Source organism: Cyprinodon tularosa, unplaced genomic scaffold (genome assembly GCF_016077235.1).
Source record: "Cyprinodon tularosa strain WSP-4 unplaced genomic scaffold, ASM1607723v1 ctg693, whole genome shotgun sequence".
NCBI lineage: Eukaryota > Metazoa > Chordata > Actinopteri > Cyprinodontiformes > Cyprinodontidae > Cyprinodon > Cyprinodon tularosa.
The window spans coordinates 240,621-261,883 of NW_024039444.1; the positions used below are offsets into that span (position 1 = coordinate 240,621).

General features: G+C 42.8%; 1 protein-coding gene across 1 annotated transcript in view; it reads left to right on the forward strand.

The window, feature by feature from the left end:
• Nucleotides 1-21,263, forward strand: part of LOC119771888 (receptor-type tyrosine-protein phosphatase F-like) — a 122,442-nt gene that overhangs the window by 94,408 nt on the left and 6,771 nt on the right. The window contains 7 exon segments of the mRNA XM_038268120.1: nt 992-1,167; nt 4,157-4,276; nt 5,435-5,589; nt 7,540-7,825; nt 8,223-8,410; nt 13,299-13,425; nt 16,337-16,462. Coding sequence (XP_038124048.1) covers nt 992-1,167; nt 4,157-4,276; nt 5,435-5,589; nt 7,540-7,825; nt 8,223-8,410; nt 13,299-13,425; nt 16,337-16,462 — 1,178 coding nt within the window.

Sequence of the window (21,263 nt, forward strand, 5' to 3'; positions counted from 1 at the left end):
CAATACGCCTCCGTGATTCTGGTTTTAGTTCAGTATGAGCGCCAAAAACGTCCCGTCACGTGACTAAGAAATTGTAACGGGATTGTCTGGGTTTTGGACGCCACAATCCATTGCTAATGTCTGTGACCTGAAGTAACCCCTCCCTTTTTACACTGAATTTAGACGCAGAATTTAACAAAGTGAAATTGAGTTGAATCTCAGTTGCTGAAAATATTGAGTTTGAATTTTGAAAGGCTGAATTTTTGATATGATGCTTTTTTTACACTGAAAAGTCAAACTGAAAAAAACAAGAGTGGGAGAATAGAGATAGAATGAAGCAGAATGATGAAAAAGGGGTCCCTATGTCCTCCAGCAGTCTAAGCCTATAGCAGCAGAACTATAGAGATAGCTCAGGATAACCTGAGCCACTCTAACTATAAGCTTTATCAAAAAGGAAAGTTTTAAGCCTAGCCTTAAAAGTAGACAGGGTGTCTGCCTCACGGACTAAAACTGGTAGTTGGTTCCACAGGAGAGGAGCCTGATACGCCTCAAGTGAAAGCAATCTTTCAGCATGGTCAAAATGGTTAGATTAAAATAAAAATCAGGACTGGATGAGCCAGAATCCCTACATCAATTGTACACACTGTGGACAAATCAGGTTGATGGAAGAATGGCTGTCCAGATTCTCTACAGACTCTTCTAAAATCATAACAATCACCAGTCAGACCATCGTATCAGCAGTTATGGAGGATAGATGTGGTCTGTCGCTTCAGAATATTGTCTTGTTGGTTGATGGTGAACTCATATGAGGCATTTCCATCAGATATTGCTCCTCTTGCCTCCACCAGTAGTTTTTATGGACTGTTTTCAAATCAAGTGATTTTTAGTTATTTTATGTTCACTTTTATAACAGTGCAAAGCAGTGCTTAGAACAAGCATTAAAAAACAAAACAGAAAAATAGTTGGATGTTGTTTCTTCTTATCGCGGTGTCCTTCCTATATTCCCCTGTAGGAGTTCCAGGGAGCAGCTACATCAATGCCAACTACATCGACGGCTACAGAAAACAGAACGCTTATATTGCCACTCAGGGCCCTCTGCCAGAGACCGTTTGTGATTTCTGGAGGATGGTTTGGGAACAGAGGACCTGCACTATTGTTATGATGACCCGTCTAGAGGAGAAGTCAAGGGTGAGCTTCTCTTGGTAGAGTTTTATATATAGTATGAATGGATATAAGACGATGAGCACGAGTTTGGCTTTTTTCCTTTACCGTACTCATCCTTCTCACATATAGTCTGACAGTCTAATGGGATTTTTACCAATTGAGAAAGCGGTCATGTTTTCCCAATCTCTAGAAATGACTTATGGGGGATTGAATCAGCTTTTAGTGGCAGTGGGAACAGCTGACTGTTGGTGTCTACCTGGGTAAAACTCAACACCTCCTCCTCGGCTCTGATCGGCATGCTGTGGGAACACCAGAGCTGGGTCGACCTGCTAAATTAAGTGATACCATTAAGTGCAACATACGGACGCCAACACACCGCCCCAGTCACTTCTGATCTAACAAGCAGAAACAACTCTGAGAGGGATTCAGACAGATAATAATAGTAATAATAGAGAGAAACAGTAAAGAACACTGACTATGCCCTGGCTTCCTTACATTTTGCTGTCCATTGTTTACTTTCCTGATATCTGTCGCACTGCCGACCTCATGAATACTAACCCATTATGATGGAATCACCAGACACACAGCTGCGGGGGGGTCAGAGACCATGCAGCTGCCAGCGAGGGGTTAGACCAGCTTTTTATTGCCAGTGGGAAGGGAGCCACATGCAGAATGTTAGCGGGTCGACCCGCTATTTTCAGAGGGAAAGAGGCCAAAGACACTACCCAACATTTAGCTAATCTTTTCTAACCGCTAATCCTTCACTTTTCTATATATTGGTATTGAAAATGAAAGCATTATCTTTCTGAAATTAAGTTTAATCTTAGACATTGAGTAACATTTGGATGCAGAAGGTACACCTAAAGTTGTTGATACAGTGAGCAGGTGGACTGCAGAGTAATTTTTCTGAAAGGCGCAATCGACTGGAAGCATAAAGGCGGTGTTGGTCAAAGAATCGCATCAGAAACAGCAAATCTGGATCAGCCTCTGACTGAAGACCCTCTGTTGGTGTCTAACAGTCTGGTGAAGAGGATGCTCACTGCTGTCCATCATCTTCTTCACCTCCAGAGGTTCTAGAGGAGTTCCTAGAACAGAGCTGACCTTTATCAGCTGGTTGAGCTTCTTTCAGTCTTAAGCTCTGAAGATGATGATGATGGAGGAATAGATTAGACTGATAGAAGGTCTGCAGCACCTGAAGGAACTAAGCTTCCTCTAGAAGTCTAGTCTGCTCTGACCCTTCTTGGTAGGGATGGGAATCGAAAACCGGTTCCTGTTCAGAACCGGTTCCATGTGTTCCAATTCCATGGCACCATTTGGCAGCAGAACGATTCTCTTAACGGTTCCAGGCAGCACAGGAGCCTAGCACTGGGCAGCATGATTTACATGACGTTTTTTAGGCAAGTTACGCACACGGCATTCAGTAAGCTAGTGATTTGACCAGGCGTAAGTCTAGAAAAGCTAAACAAAAGCGTTCGGAGCGATCGAAAGTTTAGCTTCATTTTAAGGAACAGAAAGATGGCAACAAGGCGCTTTGCACTCATTGCAAAGTGCCAATAACATCCGCAGGAGGAAATACATCCAACATGTAGAAACACTTTCGAACACAACATGGCATACATTTAAAAAAAATGCTGCGTTTTTAATGCTTCCAGACAGAAACTAAAGTTATGACCAGCATGGAAGGAAACTGGTGGGAAGTATCTAGTTGTATATCACTGGCTGAGCTTAATGTGGTTCCTAGTAAATCAGAGGCCATTTCTGGAAATAAACCCGTTTCCTACCTCTCTTTGGGGTTATTAAGGGAGTTTCTCGTTAATCCAGCCCTTCATTGCCAGCAAGTTTAATTAGAACTACTGGTAGCTGGAATTCTTACATAATTCTAGCTATTGCAATGGACGTAACGAAACATGCTATGAAGTTGCTCCGCAGTTCAGGGAGCGAGAGAAAGGTAAAGGTGAAAGGTGATGCTTGTTTATTTAAATCAGAGGGAGATGAGTTTATTTCCTATAATTGTACAGTAATTATTTTTCATCAAACGGAATCGATAAGAGAATCAAATTGTTTCACAGAGTGGATAAGGGAATCAGGGTCGTGAAAATCTTATCAATTCCCCACCCTACTTCTTGGAGACGGCGTTAAAAGTTGTTGTCCCAGTTAACAATGAGTATTTTTGCTCTTTCACTATCTCAACCTTTCCCATGGCCTTTCTCATTCTGAGAACGTCTTTATGGGAGTCTAGGACCTTTGTGATGTAGAATGCCAGCCGTTGCCTCAGAAAAATGAGCCAGAAACAGCATCTCCTGATGTAGATGGACAGTCCAAGGCCGAGGTGGGGGATAAAGCATTAGAGATGTTACCGTGTAGTAGTGGGTTTAGAGAGGGTAGGATGATAGTTTTGGTTGTTTGGCAGAATGTTGAACTTGTGTCTTATCTAAAGCATCCCAGGATGTGATCAAATTTTTCCATCTCACAGCTCAGTTAAACAGCTGAATTAACCAATCAGTCGTTTCAAAGCCGTCTAGAAGGCCTTTGATTGGAACTTGGTAGGAGTTTAATCTCATTTCCTGTGTTTCTCTTCCATACAGTGGGAACAGCTTTGCTATCCGTGACGATTGTAGACAGAGTCAATTTATTGGTTGCAAAGACATTGAAAAAACGACATGATTTACATCCAAACAACGTCGACATTTAGTTGAAAGGTGAAAAGCCGTAAGTTTCAGATTGTTGCAAAGACATGGAAAACAGGGTTTGTCTTTTCAACGTCTATTACTGGACTAAAGTGGGACAAAATCAGACTGACCAAACACAGCACAATTTTTAACAACTATTTCTGGACTAAATCCAGACTGACTGACCAGATTTAGCCTAAAAACAATGTCTAAATGACATCTGTTGTTTGGGGAAAAAATCTGCTAAAATCTAAAGAACAAAAATATCCATGGCCTTTCCTAAACCCATGGCCTGCTGCTTAAAGTCTAACGATAGTTTATTCTGCTGCTGTCCATGTCTGCAGGTGAAGTGTGACCAGTACTGGCCCAGCCGTGGTACTGAGACACATGGAACAGTCCAGGTGACCATACTGGATTCTCTGGAGCTGGCGACCTATGTCACACGGAGGTTCAACCTTAACAAGGTGGGAGCATGTCATGGATTTCCAGTTGGACCACTTTACTGCCTTCTGGTGTGTGTGGGGGTTTGTTTGAGCTACAATTGGGGGCAGTGTATCTTGGCGATTACAGGTGCAGATGGGGGCATTCAGCTGGTCCCCAAATGGTAAAGTTGTCTTCACTGGGTTGGGATTTGGTGCAGGACTAGGATGTGAATCCAGTTTAGGTCAGACCTGCCCAAAGTCTAGCCTCTAAAACCTGCAGGATAGTGACCCTGAAAGACCGACTTTGGGCATACCTCGTTTAGGTTAAGGTTAGGGAAATAGGTTTAGGTCTAGGCTGTGAATCAGTTTAGATTGGGGTTAAGGTAAGGCTCTGGGTAGGTCATATAAAATGACTGTAGGTCAATGGAATGTCCCCAAAAGTCATGCAAACAAAGCCTATGTGTGTGTTAGGGTGTACTTCCAAAAGTGTTCTAATGAAAATAAAGGGATTAAAGGATCTTAGACTTTATTGGCACTTTGCACATACAGAGTGTATACAAAACGAAATTTTGTTTTCAACAGCTCTCATGTCATTTCCATTTTTTAGAGTGCTGTTTGTTGCTTCTGCTTAGCCAGAAAAAGAAAGTTTCTTTGGATCACTGAAGACTTTTGGAGTCACAAATACTAGATAGATATTGCAAAGCTTTAAAGCAGCATTTCCATCCAGAGGCTCTCAGGAATAATCTGCCTGTTTCAAATGAACTACAGGATGTTATTGATGTTGTAAAACTCCCAATTCAAGCACCATCATCTGGTCATTATCGTCATTTTTTATTTTATTTTTTTTATTTTAGACTACTTAATCTTTAACATGTTTAAACAAATATTAGACTCCTTCACCATAAATCATTCAAAGCAAAAGATGGAGAAATAACCTCCTGATCCCTCCTATTGTCCTTGGTAGGAGTCTAACCCCAAACATCTTTAAGGCTTAATGAGCATTGATGCACTTGTTTGCAGAAAGATGAAATCTCTATGAGGTGTTCTTTACAAATTGAACAAATTACAGCAAATCCTTATCCTGCTTCTTCCAAGAGAAAGTTGTAGATTTCTGTAAACTACATTAGATTTTAGGAAATGTTGAAATACATGCAAAGTCTCCGGAAAATGCTACGTCTGCGGTTCTCTGTACTCAAACAGAAGGGTTCATGTGAGAAACGAGAGGTCCACCAGCTTCAGTTTCTAGCCTGGCCTGACCATGGAGTGCTTGAGCATCCCACCCCGTTTCTGGGCTTCCTTCAGAGAGTCCGGGCGTGTAATCCACCCGACGCTGGACCGGTGGTGGTTCACTGCAGGTAAACAAGCTCTTTCTTTGACAGGGACATTTAAAACCCTGCTTTAGCTTTTCACCAAGTTGCTCTTAATACATATTTCACCACCTGCTCCATTTGTCAGATGTGGTGGATGTGGCTGTGCACCCTAATGCAGAGTAGAAGGGGCAGAGATGATTACTTGCTAAATTTAATGAAAAAGTAAAAATACAGTCCAGAACCGATTGACAAGAAAACTGAAGAACCAAAAAAACTAGGAGATACTAGGGAGTAATAACCTAAAGAATGACGAGGATTCAGCAATAAGGAAGTGAACAGGAGGTGTATATATGGGAGACAGAAACAAAGGGAGAAATAATTAGCTAATAGGGAGCAGGTGTGAACAGAAGTAACTAGAGGGAGCTAAGGGGGGAGCAAAGGACACTAGGGGGCAGCAGAGAGTAACCAGGGAGAAAAAAAGGCTAAAGGGGAATAAAACTAACCAATGGAAAATAAGGAATGATGTTAGGGTTGTTAAGTTTCCCCAACTTGAAGTTATAAAAATGAAACAAAGACAGGGTAAGATTTTTCCTGAAGTGCTTTGCAAAGAGGAGTCCAGAGTTGAAGAATCAATCTCTGCATCTCCACTTGGCTCAACACTTGCCAGGCTTTTTATTGAGCAGTCAACACATTACAACAGCAGGCGTTACTTTCGATTACGCAATCTCTTAGACATAGCATGAACTTTTAAGATAGGGAACTTGCCTGGTTTCAGCATACGCTTTACACAAGGTGTCGGGTTTATGACCTTTCACTTCTCTGCTTCTCAAATGAAAAACAGGAAAGCCTTCTTGCAAAACATTTGACCGTCTTATGGCCTTCATACACTATTTCCAATGATGAGAGTAACATATAGAACATATAAATGATAAAAGCAATATAAAAGATATAAATCAATAAAATGATAAAAACAACAGAAATCATAATAACTAACAAATGACCAGGAAAAAAATAGAAGAGAAGGGACTGAAGATAACTGAAGCCATGGAAAACCTAACCTAAAGATAAGAGAAAAAATAGCTAGAACTAAAAGTGGACTAAGGAATAAATAATACCAAAAATGCTGAAGAAAAGAGAAAACCAGGAAGATCAAAACTAAGAATAGAAAAATTATCTAAATCTAGATAACAGAGGACAAAACAGAGGAAAACCCAAAAAATACAAACTTAAACAGAACGATCATAACACCATTTGCCCTGTTGGCTTATCAGTTTCACCAGGATACTGTAGCTGCTCTATAGAAAACATTTCACTTTTTTCTGTATGAGCTCAGATCAGAAAGTAGTGGTGCTGTGAGGCAGGAGAAAAGATAATAGTAGAACCAAATATGGAGAAACTACTTTTATCTGTTTTATTCCAGTAATCTGGAATAAACTCACAGGAAACCATTAAAGGGTTTAAACCCTCAGCTGCTCTAAATGGAGATTGAACATGCATGTGTTGTTAGATGGCCTTCTGCTGTGCTGCTTCCACTCCAACTTCCCTTCCATTTTTACATTAATCATTTGATCTTTTTCTGAATGTAATTGCCTTATTTGAACAATTCTTAAATATTTGTTGTTGCCTCTGCACCACTGCAATGTGCTTTTTCTTTCTTTCTCATCTGCAGCTCTTTAAATTGTGTTGCCACAAAATTTTCATGTACAACAACTTGCCTGAACTATATGCAGCGAGTTCAAATGTATGGGGCGCCGTTTGTGAAGTTAAGCATTCAAAAAGATGGAGCAATATTTATGGGTATTTAGCGTGTTTTATGACAAAAAAATGCAAATTTTTCCAACTACGTTTTTCTCTCTGTCATTCATTAATTTATAAAAAACAAAATTCCAAACTAAATATTTAGATTGTCAGTAAAAAATTTGTTAGCAAGTTAAATGTTTATTATTTTAACTACAAACTAAATATTTATTTTGTTGTGTTTCCACATGCTAACAGTGCGGGGGTGGGCCGCACCGGCTGCTTCATTGCCATAGATGCCATGCTGGAGAGGATGAAATACGAAAAGTCTGTGGACATTTATGGTCATGTGACGTGCATGAGAGCTCAGAGGAACTACATGGTGCAAACCGAGGATCAGTACATCTTTATACATGAAGCCCTGCTAGAAGCTGCAGCCTGTGGGAAAACAGAAGTTCCTGCCCGCAGCCTCTATAGCCACATCCAGAGACTCACTCAGATGGCCCCAGGAGAGAACGTCACCGCCATGGAACAGGAGTTCAAGGTCGGTGCCTTTTTTCACTCATTGACTCTTCAGCAATCCCTCACACTAAGACAGTGGAGAGGAAAACCTCCCTTTGAACAGGAAGAAACCTCCAGCAGAACCAGGCTCAGTGTGAGCAGACATAGAAAAAGAAGCATAGATACAAAAGGCAACTGTCAACCAGCTCCACACTGGTAAAATTTCTCTTTTACCTCCTCAAGCCAAGAAAAATGCTCTTATTTAAAGAAAAAATTACTTACCTAGATTTTGATTTTTTCCATCTCCTCAGCAGATGGCCGCTCACACTGAGCCTGGTTCTGTTTCTGCTGAAGTTTCTTCCTGTTCAAAGGGAGTTTTTCCTCTCCACTGTCGCTACAAGCAATGCTAACCAGACCTGTACCTCTTCCTGTCTCTGCAGAAACTGACCCTGAACGGAGGCCTGAAAACCTCCACCCAGACATGCATCAGCGCTAACCTGCCATGTAACGTCTTTAAGAACCGTCTGGCAAACATTACGCCGTTTGAATCGAGCCGTGTCTGCATGCAGCCTATCAGAGGCGTGGAGGGCTCCGATTACATCAACGCCAGTTTTATTGATGGATACAGGTGAGTCCACAGGAAGCTCATGTCAGACAAATACATGGTTCTACCAGTGATACAGTCTGACGGTTCTCTTTCTGAGGTTGCTGCATGGCCGCGGCAATTTAGAGTGCTGAAGTTGCTGCAGCACCCTCTAGTGGAAAGAGGGAGATGTTTAAAACATGCATTAAAAATACTTTGCACAATTTATACATTTGTGCAAAGTATTTTGCACTTTGGATTTTAAGTTAATTAGACCTAATCAACACAGGTTCATAGAAGTTATGTTGTCATGGCAACGTCAAGCAACCTAGTGGTTGCAGCGGTGACCGCCCATGGCAGCAGATGAGTAAATGCACATAGTCTAATGACAGAAACTTGGAGGAAATATGGCTCAGAAACGCAATTCGGATTTTTTGGGAAAACCATTCCCCAGCATGTCCCCAGCACCCACAACCCTAACCCAACGTAGCGTGTAACCAGGGCAACCTGCTAGTTCAAAGTTAGAGGATGGTGCAGCCGTGCAGATTTAATATCTATTTGTGCATTTTAATGTAACTATAGTATTTTAGAGAGTTATTTTGATCTTTGATCTATTTTGATCTTGTGTTCTTTGCATAATGGAGAACTGTTCAATATTGTTTAAATATTATAATAACATAATTATTTCCTTGTGGTTTGCATAAAAGGATTTTGTAGCTAATACAGTGTGACATAAACACAGTGAGTCAGGTTCCTGCCTGCTGAGCAAATCTAAGACAATAAAACACAGCATGCTGATTATGAAAGGTTTGCAACGTTACAATTATCCACTTAGGAAACTTTGGAATAATTTGAACAGTATCTTGAGAAAAAAAATCCAACAAACTATAATGAAATTCAGTCACTAATAGGTTCAACTGACAGTGAAAGCCACAAACCAAACACAGGCAGTTTAGATCATTTAGAGCAGGCATCCCCAAACTCGGTCCTCAAGGCCCGCTGTCCTGCAGGTTTTAGGGATTTCCTTGCTCCAATACAGCTGATTTTAATTTAAAGCTGATTAACAGGCTTTTGGTCTACTGCAATCATTATAACCAGCTGTGCTGAAGCAGAGAAACCTCTAAAACCTGAAGGACAGGAGGCCTTGAGGACCGAGTTTGGGGATGCCTGATTTAGAGCATCTTTAAAAGTCCGGTCAGCAGGAATAATCAATGGATCATTATTTATACCTAAAACTAATACATTTGCTGTGATTTAATGAATTTATTGTTAAGCAGTAAAAAAAATACAAAACAATAATTTTCGTTGCGATCGCTGAGTCTGGGAGCGGCTTGTTTTGTCCAAATCTAGTAACCCCTCCCCCCTGCCATCTTTCAGCAGTGACGTCACGGTGCGGTAAGCCTAGCGCCATTCTCCCCGCTTTACAAGCTAAATCAATGGGAACTACTAGACACATCTGCAATCAACAACAATTATTGAAGATTTCCAGAGGACTTCACCATTGAAATTCACCAGAGCTATAGTGAAACTGACAATGCCCACGTGCATGGCAGCTGGATGCTGGAATACATCGGGTAAAAGTGAAAAAAAGAGTTATTCCACCTTTCTGATTCCTGATCCTCCACGGACGGGTTGGTCGTTGGATCGCCAACTTGAAGAGGGAGGATTTGCCATCGAACTTCTGGCCAGAGAAAAAACCCGTAATATGTAGCCAACATTTGGAAGAAGAATGTTTTCAAGATGACTTGGATAATAGCGCGTTGTGACAAACACCAGATACAGCACTGGGACTTGATCAACAGCCGATACCGCACCGTGACAATGTCACTAACCAGTAGGTGGCAGTAGTGTTCTTTGACAAACATGGATGCCTCCAGTAAAGCACATTCACATGAAAATTACTCTGAATTAAAAACACCCGTGCAAGCTGCCACCTTAATATAGTGGGACTGTTTGAGTGCACAAATGATCCTAGGAGCTATGTTGTCCGGGGCTTAATGCCCCTGGTAGTGTCTCTCATGGCAAAAAGGTCCTAGGTGACGGGTCAGACTAAGAGCAGCTCACAAGCACACTATGGATAGTATTAAATCAAGGACTGTGACGTCACCTGGTATGGCGCAGCTGGGGCCCCACCCTGGGGCTAGGCCTGGGGTTGGAGCTCACATGCGAGTGCCTGGTGGACGGACCTTTGCCCACAGGGCCCGGCCGGGCTCAGCCCGAACAGACGACGTGAGCCCGCCTTCCTGTGGACCCAACACCTGCAGAGGGATTCGTAGTGGTCAGGTGCAGAGAGTACTGGGTGGCAGTCGCGGTACGGTGCCTCGACAGCCCAGTCTGCGCACGCAGCTCTTGGCTGTAGGAATGTGGAATGTCACATCACTGGTGGGGAAGGAGCCTGAGCTTGTGCAGGAGGTTGAGAGGTACCGGCTGGATATAGTCCAGCTCACCTCTATGCACAGCTTCGGTTCCGCATCCCTTCTTCTAGAAAGACGCTGGACACTTCACTTCTCTGGCGTTGCCTGTGGGGAGAGGCTGCGGGCTGGGGTGGCCTTGCTCATTGCCCCCATCTCAGTCATCACATGTTGGAGTTTACCCTGGTGAACGAGAGGGTCATGTCCCTACACCTTTGGCTTGGGGACAAGTCTCTTACTGTTGTCTTGGCCTATGGGCCCAAAATCAGAGTAACCGGCCTTCTTGGAGTGCTTAAGAGGGATACTAGATGGTGCTCCAACTAGGGACTCCATTGGAGGTACTTTAACGCCCACTTGGGCAGTGATGAGGAGGCAGAGGCTGATGCCAGGCTGAAGTCTCTGAGGTAGTTAGAAATATTCTGGATGGGTGGATGAGATTCTTCTTGAGTATCTTAAGTATCTGGATGTTGTAGGACAGTCCTGGCTGACATGTCTGCAATATCGCATGGCGGTCGGGGACAGTACCCCTGGATTGGCAGACCAGGATGGTTGTCCCTCTTTTTAAAAATGGGGACCTGAGGGTGTTCTCCAATTACAGAGGGATCACACTCCTCAGCCTCCCCAGCAAGGGCTTCTCCAGGTCGCTGGAGAGGAGGATCCAGTCAATAGTCGAACCTCGGATCCAGGAGGAACAATGTGGTTTTCATCCCGGTCGCGGCACACTGGACCAACTCTATACCCTTCATCGGGTGCTCAAGGGTTCATGGGAGTTCGCCCAACCAAGAGTATGGGGTCCGGGGCCCTCTGTTAAGGGCTATCCGCCCTCTGTATGATCGCAGCAAGGCTTGGTTCGCAGTATGTCAGACCTTTTCCCTGTGCATGTTGATCTCTGCCAGGGCTAACCTTTGTGACCAGTTCTGTTCATTACATCTAAGGACAGAATTTTTAGGCGCACCCAGGGACCGGAGGGTGTCCAGTTTGGGAACCTCAGGATACCATCTCTGCTGTTTGCCGATGATGTTGTCCTGTTGGCCTCATCAAACCAGGACCCCCGACGTGCACTGCGGTTTGCAGCCAATTGTGAAGCGGCCGGGATGACGATCGCCACCTCCAAATCCGAGGCCATGGTTCTCCACCGTAGAAAGGTGGACTCCCTTCTTCAGGTTGGTGGAGAGTCCTTGTCTCAAGTGTATCTCAGGGTCTTGTTCATCAGTGAGGGACGGATGGAGCGTGAGATTGATTGACGGATCGGTGCAGCGTCAGCAGTGATGCGGCCGCTGTATTGGACTGTCGTGGTAAAGAGGGAGCTGAGTCGGGGGCAAAGCTCTCGATTTACCAATCGATCTACATTCCCACCTTCACCTATGGCCATGGGATCTGGGTAATCACTGAAAGGACAAGGTCACAAATACAAGCGGCCCAAATTAGTTTCCTTCGCAGGGTGGCTGGGCGCACCCTTCCAGATTGGGTGAGGAGCTCAGTTACCCGGGAGGAGCTCAGAGTAGAATCATTGCTCCTCCAAGTGGAAAGGAGCCAGCTGAGGAGGCTCGGGCATCTGTTCCGGATGCCTCCTGGTCGCCTCCCTCAGGAGGTGTTCCATTGGGAGGAGGCCTGGTGGAAGGCCCAGGACACGCTGGAGGGTGTCAGCTTGGGATCCCCCCAGAGCAGCTGGAGGAGGTGTGTGTGGATTGGGAAGTGTGGGCATCTCTGCTTAGACTGCTGCCTCCGCAACCTGACCCCGGATAAACATTTATTGAACAGTATGTAATCATTTCATATTTAAAGCACTCCCAGAAGTTTGGATTCTGAATATGACCAGACTTTGACCTTTAATGCATTAGAGCAGTGGTTCCCAAAGATTTTCTTCTGGGCCCCCCTTTGGATTACACTAAAATCTCCACGCCCCCCCCCCCCCCCCCCCCCCAAAAAAAAAAAAAAAAAAAAAAAAAAAGAATAAACTGGGCACACACAAGACCAGATATAATAAACCTACACACATATTTTGTTTTCAAACTCCACTTAAGTTTATTTCACACTTCAGGTTGCAACAAAACAAACTACACCATCTTTACAGTGGAACACTTTTGTGTAACTGTATTTTTTTCATAGTTCTATACTGTAGATTAGAAGAGGATTCTTTGTTGTCTGTGTTATTTTAAACATATTTCTTTTTTTTTATTTGTAACAATATTTAACTTTGCTATAATCTATACATTAAAAAAGCCTCTTTGCAAAATGGAGTGAAAACATTGAACAGCTCCCTGAGAGTTTTTTCTTTGTACTTTAATCCTCCCATCTTTTCAGTGGCTGTAGTGAGCCTGCTTTTTGCTGTAGATCTTCTCAAATCTGGGTTACAGTGTCACAACTGTCCATTATGCTCAGTCAAGCAAGCGTTTTTTTTTTTTTTTCTTCATTCATCCATACCGCTTCCTGCGCCCCCCCTAGGGGGCGCGCCCCACACTTTGGGAACCACTGCATTAGAGTAACCAATAGACATGATGATCTGTGTTTGCTGTCTGCAGGCACCAGAAGGCTTACATCGCCACTCAGGGCCCATTGGCCACAACTACAGATGACCTGTGGAGAATGCTGTGGGAACACAACTCCACCATTGTTATCATGCTGACCAAACTGCGCGAGATGGGACGGGTAAAACAGCTCACATCATCTCACCGAGGTGGAGAGAGGAAACATTTTAGCTCAAAGTAGAAGGGGTTAGATCTCGAAATAAAGATGAATAAATGAGCTAAATCAAAGCCTCAGTAGCACCATTTATTCTTCTTATAAATATATTCGGGCTGCAACTAACAATTATTTAAAAAATCGATGAATCGGCCGATTATTTTTCGATTAATCAGACAAAAAATATTTTTAATATTAACCTGAATTAACTCTTCAAAAACGTTCCCCATTTCAATAAATTACTTTCTTTTAGACTAGAAGAGTTCTGCCTTTTAAGACAGGAAAGTATAGCAGTTAAAGTTGCTACTTGAGAAAATACTGAACCATAGAGATAAAAATAGCCCTGTGATTCAAATTATAAATTGTATTTGGAATAAAAATGAGAGAACTAGGGGTGCTAAAAAACACATCCTCCAAAGACAGATATTTACATGGGAATGTGGCAGATAATTAATTGACATATTACTGATCTTGCTGGATTTTATTCTGCTTTACTTCCATAAATTGCAGGATCTTCTTTACTTTATCTTTGCCAGAAGATTTAAACTTTAAAAGCCTTGCCCTCATAATTTGCAAGTTAATTTATTTATAAAGAAAATGTAAACGCTGCTTAAGCTAATTCAAATGAAATAAAGTAAAATAAGTAGCCAACCTTATCACTGTCTGTAACCTACTAACACGGTAAGGAAAGCATCAGATGAGCTACCTGAGAAACTAACGTTACGTTTCCCCACTTTAAAACCAAACAAACATGGCCGCTCACCCTGCTGATCAGCTCTCTTCACTGCCATCGAAGGCTCCAACGTGTTTCCTTTTCAGGTGCTGCATCATAACAGCGGTGCTTCCGTGTCATGTTCATTTGTTTTTGCAAAAGTTGCATGTTACGACTCTTTACAAAGCCTAAAGTGCTCCCACACTTTAGAGGACTTTGCTCGAACTGTGTTTGCGATATCGGTCATTAGAACAGTTGACGTTATCTTGAAAATAGCCTTTGCTGTGGCTGCGGCTCTGGCTCGCTCTGCAATGTTTTTCCCCCGTTTAAGTCAAGTGGCAGTGATGACAACGGCGGTGGATGAGGCATTAATCTGGTGACACAACTTATCGATGATTAAATTCGTTGCCAACGCTTTTAAAATTAAAATCGTTTTTAATTGATTTTATTGATTTGTTGTTGCAGCCCTAATATATATATACTTCTTCTGTTTTCTTTGACCAAGTTCAATCATTGTATTTACAGCTCGTTGCAGAATGCTTTTCCAGGTTTAAAAACAAGGACGGTCTAATGACTGCGCGCCGCTCTGATCCTCCCAGGAGTTCATTTTAGGCAAATCCAGCTCCTCTCCATTGTTTTCTTTGCTTAGTTTTGCAAGAACAAGTTGAGATTTGATCCTTTCTATGGTTATGTTCATGATGTCTTTTGTTTCCTTAGTGTGTCAATCATTCAGGTGTAGGGTTGGGAATTGATACGATTTTCATGATTCCAATTCCCTTATCGATTCTCTCATCGATTCTGTAAACAATGAACTTGGTAATTGCACGATGACATTCGTCTACCTTCGCCTGGGACGTTCTATTTCTGCCTGCCTTGGTAAAAACAGAAGGCAGTGAATGGGAGCTGCCAGTGTCTGATCCAGCCAGGCTACCCGTCTCCTCACAGTCATCTAGATCTAATGGAGAAGGCATCCGTTTAATGAAAAAACATTATTGTACAATTTCGGGAAATAAACTCATCTCCCCCTGATTTAAATAAACGAGCGTCAGCTTTCTCTGGCTCCCTGAACTGTGGAGCAACTTCGTAGCGTGTTTAATAACCCTAAAGAGAGGTATGAAACAGGTTTATTTCCAGAAATGGCATCTGATTTACTAGGAACCACATTAAGCTCAGCCAGTGATATAAAACTAGATACTTACCAACAGAGTTTTCTTCCCTGCTGGTCGTAACTTTAGCTTCTTTCTGGAAGCATTAAACACGCAGCATTTGTTAAAATGTATGCCATGTTGTATTCCACCGCAGATGTAATTGCCACTTTGCAATGACTGCAAAGCGCCTTGTTGTCATCGTTCTCTTCCTTAAAATGGAGCCAATCTTTCGATCCTTTTAAATGCTTTTGTTTTGCTTTTTTAGACTTACAACTGGTCACATCGTACTAGCTTACTGAATGCCGTGCGTAAAACAATGTGACGTAAATCATGCTGCCCAGCGCTAGGCTCCTGTGCTGCCTGAAATCTTTAAGGGAATCGTTGAGCGAGCTGCCAAACGGTGCCATGGAATTGGAACACATGGAACCATTTTGGAACAGGAACCAGTTTTTGATTCCCATCCCTTTTAAGGTGTGGAGTTGGATTGAATGGACTTCCTGAGGTGGAGCTGGATGGAGATAACAGGACAGCGTATAAGGATTGTTATGCAGTAAAAGTTAACCTTAGATTGCATCAAGCTAAAGAGGCTGAAGGGTTTTACTCAGTAGGAAAACAGCTCTGGCAGAAATAGAGCCAGTGGTTAGTTTGATATAATAATAAAACTCTCTGTTGGACCAGGAGGGTAATTGAAACTGTCTAAGCTGACAGCGAAGTACATATGGAGTGAAAGGAGGAAAAGTATTAGATAATCCCTAGGCACAACTGTAATGGAAAAGATGGCAGACCTGCCCACATGACTGAACGGCAGGTTTGTGTTAGAGATAAATGAGTTTCATGTTTGCAGCTCTTTATAACACCTAGAAATAGTTTATATTCACGCTTAAGGAGTTCATGGTCAAGCTGCATAGCATTATCTAAGATGAGACCAGTCATGTTAACCACAGGAGCAGGAAGAGGCGGGGCTTCTACCGACTCCATCCAGCAGAGCTCACAAATCGATGCTTTTTGCTCTGTGCAGGAAAAGTGTCACCAGTACTGGCCTGCTCAGCGTTCTGCACGTTACCAGTACTTTGTTGTTGACCCGGTGGCCGAGTACAACATGCCTCAGTACATCCTCAGGGAGTTCAAGGTCACAGACGCCAGGGTAAGTCCTCACAGTACTGGGACTTAGCCAGAAACCAGAACCTGTTTAACCAGTGAAAATCTGACTGCTAGAATGATGAAGGATGTTTGACGGATGCTACAGTCGCCGCCTAAAGTGCAAACGGTTTCCTGTGTAGGGGAAAATAATATTATGAGCCTGATCTTGAAGAGGTCTTAAAACCAACACAAACTTGTTCACACACACAGAGTGAATAGTTCTTCCAAAAAAGTTAAAAAAACACTGGACTTTGTTTTCAAGTTTGAAGACGTTTTTCTTCCATCCATGAAGATTTTTCAATTCAAAATGTCAGAAATAGCGTTTAGTTCCAGGTTTTATCCAGCAGCCCAACAAAGCCTGGTTTTAGTTTAGAAAACATGCAAATTGAAGCGGAGGAACAGGTCCCCCCCTTTGAAATGGGGGTCGTTTGGCTTATTTGTTAGCCTGCAATGCCCCATACCTGTCTATGTCTCTGAAAGGGGGGTTGTTAAAGGGAATTGGGGTTGCAATGATGGCAGGAAGGGTCCCTTCTCGCTATCATCGCATCCCCAACCACTTTACAGGGGGAACAGAAGACCCCGCCTATTCAGCCAGACCAGCAATTGCCTTTACATAAAGCTGGTCCAGATACATCACCAAAGAATCCTTTTCATTTTCTTTTAATAAACCAAATACAGTGGAATCCGCTTATAGTGGACATGTTGGTCCAGAGCCAATTTGAACACTATAAGCGGTTTGTTACTATATCCATGACCCCAATAACGGATTCCACTGTATATTAGGGGTGTAAATCACACCCATCATGGCGATTCGATTCAGTATGGATTTCCTGACCCAACGATTCGATTATTTTCGATACTCAAGAATACACCACGATATGATTCGATTCGATTAATTAATTGGTTCAAGTTTTACTCCACCTATTCCTATTAAAACCTCATTCACTGAAAAATAATAATACCCTGCGTTATAGATTCTGCAAGGCTTTGCATCAAAAATACTGCACACAATCAGTGCAATGCAATACCTCGGCTCCAGACGTCCCGCCCCCTCCACAGACGCTCCGCTGCTTCTCTCCCAAATTGTAGCTGACCGCAGACAGGAGGCCGGCTTGTTTTGTTTTTATGACCGAAATTGTGGAAAACAACTCGTGAAGTTTGACCCGCTAGAAGAGCGAGGTGCGCGAGAACGCTGGGACCCTTTTTTCCACCTGGATCTCCGCTCTTTTTGGCCCTCATGTCACTCCGTCGTCGGACTAAACTCGCCCCCACTTCCTCGCCGTCTCGGCCGTATCTAGACCCACAGCGTGTAGCGCAGACCACGCTTCAATATTGAGCATAAATCAAAAATGTCTGTGTGAAGCTCACTGCAACACACTGCTGTAACCCCCGGCTCACACCGACTCCGGTCTTACCGTTGCGGTGTGGTGGGTGCGGCGCCGCAGTGATTCCAAGTCATTAAAAAGACGGTTTGGGTCATGAAGGAGTAGGCAGCAAGTGTGAAGAGCTCTGACCCAATTTCTAACTTATGAGACCAAACCTTATATATTTACCACAGAATTGACGTATCTTATACACATTGCCGTTTTGGACGACTTTGGCCGCTTAATGGCTACCTCCAAGCAAAAACAATCCTCCTCGATAACGACGCGGAACGCCATTGCTAGCAAGCCAGCCACCATGGCTTCCGACGCTAGCCCTTCCAAAGGCGATGGATTAACTATGACCCAGCTAGTACAACAGTTAGCCAAGCAACGAGAAAGTTTAAAAGAAGACATCTCCACCCTCATTCAAGAATAACTGGTGCCGTTACAAGCTTCGGTGAGTGCTCTGACAGAAACGGTGGGCTCTATACAACAACGCCTAACCGCTTCAGAATCACTCGCGGGCGATAATTTCGAGAAGATATGTGCTGCCGAATCTGCCGTTAAAGCTTTAAAAGGCCAAAATGCTGAACTCTTGGATCGTATTGAGGATTTGGAAAACAGGTCACGCCGCAACAACCTGAGGATTATAAACATTCCAGAAGGCAGTGAAGGTGTGGGGAATACTGTTAACTTTATGACGAATGCACTAATGGAGATCACCCGCAGCAACGCACTCTTCGACTCAGCCCCGGTGCTGGAGAGAGCACACAGGGTGGGCGCAAAACCCAGCGACACTAGCCGTCCTCCGCGCCCGTTTGTGGTATGCTTTCAAAGACACCAGGAGAAGGAACGGCTACTGCAGTGGGCAAGACAGCACACAAGCACCTATCAGGGCGCTACACTGAGAATATACCCTGACTACAGCGCTACTCTGTCGAAGAAACGCGCTGGATTTAACGGCGTTAAACAAACACTCTACGAGAAGGGGATCAAGTTTCGCTTGCGATATCCAGCTAACCTACGAGTCTTCCATAAGGGGAAAACCCTCGACTTTAACACTCCAGAAGAAGCACGAGCTTACTGCAATCAGCTGGTGGCTGGGGAAGGGGACTGATACGGTCCAGTCGGGTCGTACGTACCTGGTGTGTGGTCACCCTCTTACTGCTTGGAGGACGCTCTGACGCGTCTGTGAACTCTTGCCAAAGTCTATTTTGGGTAATTTAATTGTTTTTGAGAATTTTGGATATTCTATTATTCTTTACCTATATAATTAACATAACTGATTATACATTAACGGTATGTTTAACGGTATGGCTTTACTTTTATTTTATTTATTTTTTTTAATACCGAAATGGTTTCAACTAATATATACCATCCCTGGTAAAAGGTCCTAGGCTCTTCACTAGTTAAGAGAAGAGTGTGTATCGGAAGGTTCAGGAGTTAGAAGAGAACCTGCAGTCTGTCCATGTTCAGAGGACAGGCATAGGATATGTTAAGTTTGGGGTTAAAGGGAAAGTTATCTTTAAGAAGGGGGTGGGGTGGGGTGTGTTTTTTTTTTTTTTTCCTTCTTTTTCTTGGGGACGTTCATCATGCTTTTTATTTTTGAAGATGTCATATGTCACACAACATTGATAGTGTTAGGGCAGATATAGGTGTAACTCCAACACGTTTCATTACCTGGAACGTGAGAGGGATGAATGGGCCTAACAAGAGAGCAAAGATCTTCTCTCACTTAAAGAGGCTGAACGCAGAAATAATATTTTTACAGGAAACTCATTTGAAAATAGCAGATCATTTCAGGCTTAAGAGGAATTGGATTGGACAGATTTTCCACTCTAACTTTAACAATAAGGCACGAGGGGCAGCCATCCTGATCCACAAAAAAACATTGTTTACACCATCTCGGGTAATCTCTGACCCCCAGGGACGATTTGTGATAGTATCTGGGACGCTGTTTAACTCTCCTGTAATTCTAGCTAGTATTTACGCTCCGAACTGGGATGATGTGGGCTTTATACACAAATTCACTTCTCTTCTCCCAGACCTTAATAGACATAGTCTTATTCTATCAGGGGACTTCAACACGGTTATGGACCCAGCTATGGACCGCTCTAGCCCTAGAAACTTATCCCGCTCTAAAATGTCTCTTGCTCTTGGTGAGTTTGCTGAAAAGGCAGGTTGGGTTGACCCATGGAGGTTCTTTAATCCTAACAAAAAAGAATTCTCCTACTTCTCACATGTTCACCACACATACAGTCGTATCGATTTTTTCCTCATTGACAAGACACTTCTCCCTTTTACAAAGAGAATTGAAAACAATACTATTGTTGAATCTGACCATGCGCCGGTCTCCCTAGATATTTTGTTCTCTCAAAATATCACACAAACAAGAGTTTGGAGATTAGACACATCATTGCTATCAGACAGTCATTTCTGTGAATTCATTGGTAAAGAGATAGATGAGTTCATATATTTTAACAGATCTGATTCCATATCCCCATCTATATTGTGGGAAGCACTTAAAGTAGTTATAAGAGGGAAGATAATTTCTTATTCTATTTCACGGAGTAAAGAAAGAAAGCAAAGAGCAAACGATCTCTTAGTATCGTTAAAACAAATCGACCAACAATATTCTATTACTCCAACACCCGACTTATATAAGGAAAAGGTTACATTGACGACCCAATATGATCTTTTGTCTACAGAAATAACTGAAAAACACCAACTTTGGTTAAAAGGACAATATTATGAACATGGGGATAAGGCAGGCCGTCTTTTGGCCTATCAACTTAAATGTAAGTCTGCGTCCCGTCTAATACCTCAGATACGTAATACTCCACAATCCCTTACCGTTGACCCAATAGAGATAAACAACACCTTTCAGGATTTTTATTCTAAACTGTACACATCTTGTCCCCCGCAAGATAAATCCAAAATGATTGGCTTTTTAGATAATATTAATATACCACAAGTAGATGCACAAGTCAAAGGCAGCCTTGAAGAAACCATAAAGCTACAAGAGATTATAGATTCCATTCATAAAATGCAGAATGGCAAATCACCTGGACCTGACGGTTATACCGTTGAGTTTTATAAAAAATTTTCTCTTCAACTTGCTCCCCTGCTACTTGAAATGTTTAATCACTCATTTAATCAGAACCATTTACCACAAACTTTAACAGAGGCTTCCATTTCACTTCTTTTAAAGCCAGGCAAAGACCCAAATGATTGTGGCTCATATCGACCTATATCTTTGCTTAATGTTGATGTCAAAGTTTTAGCCAAACTGCTAGCATCAAGGTTAGAGAATGTTGTACCCAACATCGTCTCAACAGACCAAACTGGTTTTATAAAGGGTCGTCAGCCTTTCACAAATATTCGCAAACTTTTAAATGTCCTCTATTCCCCTGCGTCTGGGGAGATTCCTGAAGTAGTTGC